Genomic DNA, 11261 nt, shown 5'->3' with positions numbered 1-11261 from the left:
TAGAAGAGAGAAGACACCCCCCTTTCTTTCCTCCCTTGCCTCTCACCCTTCCATGTTTAGAGCGTTCCTCCTTCTCTGTGATGTGGGACATCTTTATCTGGACCTCTCCCATGAGGCTGTATTATGAATATTTATTAACTAATGTTGTCATCCTTATTGAAATATAAACTCTGCAGAGGTGAGATCATTTCCATCTCCTGCTCTGAAATTTCAATCTAGCTCAGTGTCTGACATAGCATAGATTTTGAAAACATCCAACCTATTACTGTAGAAAAATGAATGAATGTGGAGCTGCAGATGGCCCCTCACTTCTACCAACTGTAAGCTCCTGCTTGAATTAATAGGCAACTATTTATTTACTGAAGACCTACAATGTGCAAGGCATAAGGAGAGCTCTAGGACAGACTTTTTTAAAATTATAAGTCTGTTGCCTCTCTAGTTTCCTGCCATCCAAAAATAATTTCCAGGTCACTTATTTCTATTTGTTTTTGTGGAAAGGCTGAGACTGAGAGATACGAATGCAAAAATCAGTGCAAATACCCAGGGCTGTCACATCTGCATCTAGGGTTTTATACTGCCAATTCACATTTTCTGAATGAATTATTTCTAGGTCCCTTCACAGCAGCCAGCACGGCAGTGCCTTGCATATATTATATGCTCAATGAGTACTTGTCAACTGATTTTTATACAAGCATGTGGCAGCATAATGAATTACAAAAAATGAGAAGGTTGGGCATGGAAATAGCCAGGAGTTTTTCTTTAAAAATACACAGCAATTACACAGCATTAGACTTAAAGTTCAAATACCCCTGTACCCTGCCCTGTAGTATCTGTAACCAGGACGATCTGATAAGTAAGATAGCTGAAGTTACAGTTAAAGGGTAGTTAACGACCTTTGCTCCCTCTCTACATTCAAAAGAATTCTTAGCTTTTAGGTAGCCCACACTGGCTTACTTCCTGTGGCGTTTTCAAGAGCATAGAGTCGTCTTTTTCACTACCAAAAGAAAATGCTGTTTAATTTTAGGATCCTGTTGAACAATGCTACTCTGAGAAATGGTCACAATATCGTGGTTCGAAATTTTCGGTAAGTGATGAACAGACTTGGGTTTGATTTAGGAATTGTGGTGATAAATGAAATTGTATTGTGTAAAAGAAAGCTGCCACAAAAGGCCTCTTTCTGTAGGGTGTAGTGCCACAGTCTACTCTTATGTGAGACAGCTGTCTTTAATTCCAGCTGAGCTTTTGTTTCTCAGTCCCATAATTTGATTTTATCGTGCACAGTGTGTGTGTGGGGGGGGCTAACCGTGGCAGGTACTGACTAAATATTCTTTATATCTTCCATTTGTGTACATTCTAAATGAGCTGAAAGAAATTACAGGAACGAATTTACACAGGGCCTTCAGCTTGTATTTGGGTGTGACAGAAAACAATGCATCACTCTATGGTGTTGGGAGAAATTTATTCTTTTGATAAAACAGATTCCAGACAGCAGCTAGGTAAATACAAAGCTGGTACAAAGGAACCTTATATGTTGTTATGGTTTGAGTCTAGATGTCCCCCCAAAGCCGCATGTGGTCATGGGCTTGATCTAAAGTGTGCGAAGCTGGAATTGATTCATGGTGCAATGCTAGGCTCAAGGGCACTAGGATAAAGGGTGTGGGTTCTACCTGCCTAAGTAGTCTGAATAAGGTAAAGGGGGCAGGGAAATGCTGTTAAGTTCCTCTTTTTACCTTTTCTACCTTGTGCGCACCATGTTGTTTCTGATCTGCCATGCCTGTTTGTCATCCCTCCTTTGGGGTAGGCCAATTAAGGACTAATACTTTTACAAACAGTAAGTCAAATAAACCCCTTCCCTTCTAACTTTGGTGTCAGGTATTTTGTCTTAGCAACAAGAGAAAAGTAACTAACACATATGTAATAGGAATAACAGTATTATTTTTCAAATCTAAGTTTGAAATTCATATCTGAAATTGTTGGTGGCATGTGCAAAGGACGTTGTCTCCCATTACTTCACTATAAAATCATAAATTCTGTTTATAGTCATTGACCATATGCTTGAAATTGGCATGGGGTGTCAGTGAAGAAGGGGGGAGGGGAGGGGAGATCAGTTAGCTGAGTAAGCAAGGTCATTAGATGCCGACATCATTACCAGAAAGCTTCTAGAAGACTTGCATGTTGACAGTCAGATACAATTTTTCTAGACCCTCTTTACAAAATTTAAACCAAGCTCAAAACAACCTCCCTGACTTCCTAAAGGTGAATACTGCTTCACTTATAAAATGAGGAAAAGGATAATATTTGCTCTGCCTGCATTATACAATCATTCATTCAACACATAGTCATTGAGCACCTACTTTCTGCTATGTCCTATGCAAGATGTTGGAGATACAGTAGTAAATAAGGAAATGAGATATTTCATTCCAGCCACATGAAGTCACAGTCATGATAATCAATGAGATAGTGTGTGTGAAACCTGTAAAGTAAAAGACACTGTTTATTTTATTATTCCATTCCACTGAGCTACATCAGATAAAAGTATGATTAAAATTTATTTCATAGTTTTTAACAAAGAAAAATCACTGAGTTGTAAATGCTCAAATGAATGAATAACCAAAACTTGTAATTTAAACTTATACTCTTCTTAGAAAATTACAATGATATTTTTACAATTATTGTAGGTTAAATTTTACAAGTAAAACCTTTTTCAAATAATTGGGCTTTTTTTGAAATACACTAATATTCTCTTGTCTGCATCTGGTAGCCAGACTATATTTCTGAAAATCCTGGCTAGCTATCTATCAGTGGGCCAAAGTATGGTTAAGTCAGCCCAAACTTGTATTTACTGTTTGAAAAAAATGAAAGTCTGAAGTCATTCAGGTTGTAAGGAACTCAATAGTACATTTCTATGGAAAAGTAACCTTGAAATGATTTCAACATGTGACATGGGTATTTTTCTTTCCTACCATATTATATAATTGTGCTCCCTGCCACCTAGATGAATTCAAAATTATTGATCGTTAATAAGACCTTCAACCTTTGACAAACTCCCTCAACAACAGAAAAAAGCTCCGTCAACTCTGTATTATACTTTGATTTTCAGCCTTCCACTAAGATTTGAGTTCTTTTCCACTTTTGCAACCCTTGGGAAAAGTGGAGGGCCTTTCTTACACAACATACCACATAACTTCACTACTATAGCGTAATAGGAAATAAAAGGTTAGGGTTTGATAGTGTCACAAAACAGGGACTTTTGAAGTGAGTAGCCATATTGGCATGGACATGATAAAATAAAAGCTGAAGTTAGGGCCGGGGATTTAGCTCAGTGGTTCTGCCGCCTGCCTCAGAAGTGCAAGGTGCCAAGTTTGATCTCTGGTACCAAAAAAAGCTGAAGTGAGACTGAAGCCATCCACACAGGGCCCTGAACCAATCATTTGTAGTCAATTAATTTTCTTATACAAAATCAATAGGCTCAGACACCAAGACTGGTGAAAACACCCAATCCACAGGTTTTCCATCTCACAAATAAGGCTCTGGAGCCTGCTGTGTTTGGATAATAGTGTCCCATGATTTGTTGCCTGTTAGGGAAACCACTTAGAGCTTTTGAAGAAATCACTAAAAGATCTCTTTCTTTATCAGAGAAGACCAATTTGTAAGTGCAGTTCAATTTCATCTCACAAATAGAAATTTCTTCAGAGAATATTGAACTAAGCCACTCAATTTTGTGGAGGTTATGGATTGGTGCTGGAGGTGACTAGTTTTTAGGTATTTCATTCCAGACCTCTAAGAACTCACATAACTCATTATGTTCCCTTCATCTCACACACATGCCCATCCATGTACACGTGGACACACAAAAACAATTGCAGGTCATCTGTGCTTTTATAGAGAACAGTGCTCTTTGATTATTTATATTTTATGTCAAAATATAAAATGAATACCTTTAAAAATCATATCTTAACTTGACCTCAGAAAAGCATACAGAGCATGATACTAGGATGGGAATGGTGACATAATGTTTTCTTTGGCCAACAGTAGAATTTTTACCCCATTTTTTGTTTTTAGTAATTTGGTAATTTAACTAAAATAAAAGAAGCCACATGTTTTTAATGCTTTAATAATAGATCTGCCCAAAGTTAGTCCTCATTTGAATTCTTTAATTTTCAGATTAAGTTCCACAATTTTAGAATATTGATGATTTAAGGTATCTTAGAAACAGTCACTCAGTTTTCAATAATAATTTATATTGCATAGGAATATGTGGCAACAGTAAGGAAGGTTTCAACTAAATTTTTATTAAAATTATTTTAACTGCTAATAATAAAGTAAATAAATTTGGAAAAGATTTGTGGATTTTTTTACATCAACAAAATCAGTTCATGATTTTTGTGAAAAGTTGTTCTCCCTTTCTTGTTTCCTAATATGCCATTTTTGAAAAGGAAAGGTAGAGATGAGATTAAAGTTAGGCCATTGGGAATTCATAAATCTTGTGTTTATAAACTTCATAAGTGTTGTGGAAGACAAAGACATGGAAAATCACTGGATTAGTTTACTTTCTCAATTTTTTAGATGGTGAGTTAAAAGCAGAGATAGAAAATGGCTTTCCCTAGGTCATAGTTTATTCCTACATCTGGGCTGAACTAGAACTATAATTCAGCTATTTAAAGTCACAGCTGTTTTCCTTCCCCTGCTTTGATTACTTTGATCTCCCTAAATTGATTAAGTTGGCCAATCTACTGTTGCCCAGTATTCATTTTTAGGTATAGCCAAAATATCTCAATTAAGACAAAAAGTGTGAAAATATGCCTTAGCTCTCCTGTTAATTCAAGGTTAAAGAAACATCAAAATCTCTGCCTTAAGGCCCATTGACTTTGTCTGCTACCTCCAGAAGCTTAAGTCTTTATCTCAAATTCTCCATAGGGATCAGAATATCATTTAGCATTCCTGCTCTGGCAAAGTCAGTTTCTGACTGACCACATTTTACTTGAATTAAGCATTTTTTTTCTTCCAACAAAATACAATTGCATCAGAGAACATAGACAAGTCTCCCTCATCTCCCAAACAATTTACCAGAGTTGGAAAATGCAGACTCCAGCCGTGAAAAGCTTCATTCTGCCAGTAGTGATATACTTCCATTTTCTAGCTAGGAAGATATTTGGGCAAAGCTAAAACAAGAATCTATTATTACTTTGGCTTAGCTTTTTAGTATTCAATGATTTGGGGTTAAGAAATCTCTGAAATTATTTTTCAAGGTATAAAATCAATATAAAGAATCGATCGGGCCTTTTTCAAAGGCTTTGGCTCTAACCAGACTACAAATGATATTTTTAAAAATCTTTGTTTTATCTTTTGACTGACATATAATATTTGTACATATTTATGAGGTACAATGTAATGTTTGGATTCATGTATATTGGGTAGTGATTGATTTGGGGTAATTAGCATGTCCATCACTTTGACAGTTTTGATGGTTCCCACTGTTGTTCCCAATAAGGTATCCTCCCTACTATGTGTGAGCTGAAGTATGACAGTGCAGTTTAGGTCTGGTTTACGGAGACCATTTCTTGTTTACTTCTGGCTTATTTCTTGTACCCTTTAGTACAAGAAGACCCAAGGAATTTATAGGAAGGATATAAAGTAATGATTTGGCCTTGGTTCTGGTGCCCATGAACCAGGGTAGACTGTCTATAATTATAGCATGAGGTCTCTATAGGAACTTAGTAACTTTATGCCACACCTCTTTCCTAAGCTACTTAAGAATTGGAGAAAAGTAGAGCTTTTTCCGGCTTCATTTTGGAGCCAAGGGGAGGTCTATGAGAAGATAGTAAACAGGATAGGAATTTAAATGAGGACCATTGTGTTTGCTTTCCTTCCAGTGATAAATTTTCCTGGTTAGTTCTTGATATCTACAAAAAACAACTCTTTCCCAAGCTAACATTTCCTGCCCCACCTCCTGGATAGAATTGAGAGAAGTGATGACTACTCTAATGATTTTTCAATGGTGGTACACTTAAAAATATTTTTCTAGTTAATCACTCAAGCCCTCACACATTTGTGTGACCAGATGTACAATATGTTCTCTCTACCCTTTTGTCACCATGAACGAAAGGAGTTTGTGCATCACTATTCCTTTCCTTTATCTTAGCTTTCATGGTACTATGGGCAAATGGTCCCACTTGTTCCACTGAGTCTTCTCTCCAGTTTTCCAGGTTTGGGCATTTGCCTCAGAGAGATGTACTTAAAATCCAGGTTCTAATGCTCTTCTTTCATGAATATGTGCCCAACCATTATTCTCAGTAAGGTAAATATTATTTCAGAGTGGTTGAGTCCTGGGGGATTTTAGCTTTAGCAACACTCTAAACCACAAGCAATTACCCTCCTTGACTCTTAAGCCTTGTATCCAGACTAGGTCACAGGCCACACTTGCTCTTGCCTCAAATTAATTCTGTTTCGGAGGCCCTTGATGTCTTTTCTTATTATCAAAATTTGGTCAGCATGTTGAAAATCTGTCATGACACATCTCTCTAAATTCATTTCCAGAAATATGCTGAATGTCTTATATCATTCAATCATCCATGTACTTAAAATATTTATTGAATCCCTACCATAGCTCAGGTACTGCAATAGCACTGGATATATAGAAACCAGTGAATAAACTGGTGAATAAACTAAGCAGAGTCTCTGACATAATGGATCATATAATACAATGAAAAGTTTAAAATAAGCAACAAACAGAAACATAAATATATATTAAAAACTGTGACAAGTGTTATGAACAAAATGAAGCCAGGGCCTCGAACAGGCTAGACAAGTGGTCTCTCATTGAGCTACATCCTCAGGCCACCAACAGACTTTGAAAGAAGTCATGTAATCAGTATCAGATCATGTTGTGCATCTATTATTTACACAGTGATTTCTCAACTGAAGAGCTACCAATGAAGTTTCACTTTATACAATTACTTACAATTAATGATAACTAAAATTTGAATTGTGTTCTCAGAAGACTGGCAACTGAAATTCATGCATATTGAGACCATGCAAAGGATAGGCTGCCTGTACTTTAAATGGTTTCCCATCAGAGGACTCCTTGCTGTATCATTCCCACTGTCCAGAACATTCTCTCCTCAGTTCTCAAGACAACCTCCTTCTCCTTACACTGGAGTTTAAATACCATCTCCCATGAGATTCCTTCCTTAACTGTACTAAGTAGCCATCACTTCAGCTTCATTTTGTTCATAACACTTGTCATTTTTGTCACTTCCCTGTACAACTTGAAATGGACAGTAAAAGAGTTTTTAATGGTTTGACAAAAATTGTTAAATGTCACAGAACAATCATTAGTTTACAGGTTGCTTTCCATGGTTTCAGATATAATGGCTATTTACAGTTTCTCACTACCATACAAAGCAGAACTGCCTGTATTGTTTTTAAAAAGCAAACTTTGGAGGACATTATGGCAGGTAAAATAAACTGAAAGGAACAATACTATATAATTTCACTTATGTGATACATTTAAAATAGTCAAATTCAGAATCAGAGAATTTAGTAGTGGTTGTCAAGTGCTAGGGTTTGGGGGATATACTAAATTGTTCAGTGGATATAAAGTTTCAGTTAGAGCTTATTTAAGATAAATAAGTTCTAGAGATCTGCTATACTCATAGTACCTATGGCTAACAATATACTATTGTGCATTTCAAAATTTGCTAGGAGAATAGATTTTATGTTAAGTGTCCTTACACTTTGCAAAACAAACAAAAAAACAAAGGGACTAAGGGGACTTTGGTGGGGAGAGCTTATGTGCTAATGTGTATTGGATGTGAAATCTCAGTGCAACAAGAATGAAGGCAATATTATCAGCAGCTGCTATCAGGAGTTTAGTCATCATCGAGAGTCTTCTGATCACTTGTGCCAAGGAGAAGAATTTGAAATAGTTTCCATTCTATAGAAATTTGAAAATCAAAAGTGTTGACAAAGAGGAAAGATTCAACCAGGGTGTTTGTCTGTTTTTTCTATCTTTATACTTACATCTCCTGGCAGTAGACAGATAAAAAGAGCTGTTATCTCACAATACAATCCCAACCACAGAACATTAACCCTAACCCTAAACACAAGGTTAACTCCACCTCCAACCTAGATGCTTCTTGAAGGACAAAATGAGGAATTCAAAGAGACATCATACATCTTTCAATCTTTTTTTTCCAGCAGGGGTGAGGGTAGGGGTGGGGGTTGTGTGAGGGTGGTGGTAATAACAGGTAGAAGTTGGAGCTTTTGTTTCTTTGTTGTTTGTTTTGTTTTAGATTTTGGTGGGGTTTTTTTGTTTGTATTGGGGATCAAACTCAGGACCTTGTGCTTGCGAGGCAGGCACAGCGCCTCTCAGCTACATCCCTGGCCCTGTAGAGCTTTTGAAGAAGCAAAAGATGTTGGTCCTGCTTTTTCATATTTCTTTTCACAGAAATTGGAGAGAAAAGTTTACTTCCTTAAATCATTTTCATTTCCAATTCTGTTTCTCTGAGATACAACAAGCACAACACTATTCTAAGATCAATGATAGTCTTCTTAGCAAAACCTGTACTCCTGTGAGTATTCAGAAGGGAGAGTATATAACAAAACCTCGTAGGATCGAGAGTGGAGGAGGATATTGAATCCCAAAGTACAGCACTTTGGAGACTCAGCTCTTATGAGCTGCAAAAATAACCAGAAGTTTGAGCTTGAGCCCAGTCTAGGCAAAAAACTAAGGCCTCAAATTAGCTCATGAATTGTTTTTCCCTTTGTTAATGGATGTGACTTCAACAGATATAGAGATGTTTCCCAAATTCCTTGAAACATAGGAAATGGGGTTTTCCAGCAAAATATTTGTCACTTTTAAATGTAATGCTGCAGGACAACTTAAGGAATAGAATACTAATGTATTACTGCAGAACACGGAGTCAAGAGACTTTATCTTTTGCAGTTATATGTTTCATGGACCTTATTCCAAAAGAAAAAATATTTTCAAAACTGCCCTAAATGTGAATTGGTAAAGGTTAATAAGCTACTGCGCCTTCATTTCAGAGAAAACATGCATAACCTGTTTTACAGATCCCCAAAGAAGGTTCCAGTTCACCTTGAAAATGACTTAATATCAATCAAATTGTTTACTTCTCAATAGTGTCAGGACTTATGTATTCCAAGTGTTGCTTAAAACTATCACTAATTAATATTATCAGAGCCAAATTCATAGCCAAAACTTTTACGTAAATTCAAATTTCTTACCTAAATATCATACTTCCAAAATTACCAAATGGATGACTATGATTGAGACATTGTAGGCAGTTTTAAGTGGATAGGGTTTCAGAAGGAATAAGATGAAGAACTGTTGTATAATTTTCCTTAGCCAGCAAAATGTTTTTGTACATTTATACACTTACTTTGTAAATAGTTTGTTCTCCTTAAGCAATTTTGTTTGTATTTTGTTATATACAATCTATAGTAGCATATATATTATAAAAAAGTAAATATATATTATGGACATATAGTCAAAAATTTTTCAATCTTAGAGGTATGTAATTTAAAAATTGAAGACCACTGCTTTAAAGAAATTGTCATTTGGGGCCGGGGATTTAGCTCAGTGGTTCCAGTGGCTGCCTCGCAAGCGCAAGGACCTGAGTTCGATCCCTGGTACCAAAAAAAAAATAGAAATTGTCATTTGGAGAGTCTATGCTTCACATATTTTTAAAATGTTACAGACAATGGTACATCTTTAAAATAAGAGTGTTGACCAAAATTTTGTTTCCCATATAATCTGAAAATAGAAATTTGTATGTATAATTGAATATATCATTAATGTCTTAAATCATACAATCAGTCAGTTAGCCAACCAACTGACAAACTCTCAATCCATATGGAACTTCTTTTCCTTACTAATCATACTCTCTAAATAGCTAAGTCTCACACAATATCTACTGAAAATAATCTGTTCACCAATTGAACAGTAATTGTATCAATTAATTCTGCCAGAAAGTTAGATATTTAGTAAAATATTCACTTGTGCAAGTTATTTTAACATCATGGGGCAAAAAGAAAAAAAATGGAGTGAATTCATGATTTTTCCTATCTGTGATTTGTTATCATTGCAAAGATCAACCACATACATAAATCCCAACACATGATTTACTCTTCATCTCAAGAAAAACAAGGGCTATTTCTAAGTTGGAATTCAAGCATAATCATTTTATGACAGATATCATACTCTTAGTAAAATTAGTGTTTAACACATATGGTAAACCACAATTTGCCCTCAGTCATTCATTATTTCCAGTTCATCTATTCACTCCTGCTAGTGTGGTAGACGATACTTGTTATTGTTAAATACAGATAACAATGGGAATAATAAAATACATGCTGCCATCTTATAGACCAATAACAATTAGCACCAACTCAATCAATGTTAACAGAAAGTTAAAATTGGCCTCTTTATGTCGTAGTTTCTGCCCAGGCCCAGTGAATACTAACTCTTGCCTTACACCAAAGTGAGAAGCTAGCCCTCTAAGAAGAGACTTGCAAGGGAGATACACGACAATCAGTTTCTGAACACATTGGTCACCACCTCTAGCTTGTAAAATGGGTTGCAGAAACTAAGAGAGGGGTTGGAAATTAGAAGAAGAGTTTTGAAAATGAAAATGCAGAAATCTGTTTGGCATACATTATTCACATTAGCCAAGATACAGAAACAACCTAAGTGTTCATCAACAGATGAATGGGTTAAAAAACTGTAGAATATATATACATTGAAATACTATTTCCCTACAAAAAGAAAACAAGGAACAACATGAATGAACCTAGAGAATATCATGTTAAGTGACGTACACCAGGCACAGGAGAGACAAATATCGTATGATCTTACTTACATGTGGTATCTAAAAAAGATAATTCAGAAATTGAGAGTAGATTGGTAGCTACCCGGGGCTGGAGGTGGAGATTGTGGATTGGGAAAAAAGAGGTGTTGTTCAACAAGTATAAAGTTACCATTAGATACAAAAATAAGTTCTGGTGTTCTTTGAATAGCACAGTGGATATATTTAATAATAAGGTATTAAATGTATCAAAATAGCTAAAAGAGGATTTTTATGCTCTCACCACATAAAAAAGATAAATATTTGAGGTAATTAAATGCTAACAAACTTAATTTGATGATTATAAACATATATAGGAACATAACATTGTACCCCATAAATATATGCAATTATTGTTTTTCAACTAGAAAACTTTTCAGAAAGTAATAGTTA

At 35.7% G+C, this 11261-nt stretch overlaps 1 protein-coding gene across 1 annotated transcript in view; it reads left to right on the top strand.

Moving 5' to 3' along the window:
* Positions 1-854: 854 nt before the first annotated feature.
* Otc (ornithine transcarbamylase) overlaps positions 855-11261 on the top strand; it is a 66678-nt gene continuing 56271 nt past the window's right edge. Inside the window, exon 1 of the mRNA XM_004850027.4 lies at positions 855-1084. Within this exon, the coding sequence (XP_004850084.1) occupies positions 1008-1084 (77 nt within the window). The 5' untranslated portion in view covers positions 855-1007. The remainder of the gene's footprint in view (positions 1085-11261) is intronic.

Source organism: Heterocephalus glaber, unplaced genomic scaffold (genome assembly GCF_053883595.1).
Source record: "Heterocephalus glaber isolate CG9 unplaced genomic scaffold, H.glaber_assembly_v1.0 deba00001547, whole genome shotgun sequence".
Classification (NCBI taxonomy): domain Eukaryota; kingdom Metazoa; phylum Chordata; class Mammalia; order Rodentia; family Bathyergidae; genus Heterocephalus; species Heterocephalus glaber.
This window is presented reverse-complemented; position numbering and strand designations above follow the sequence as displayed.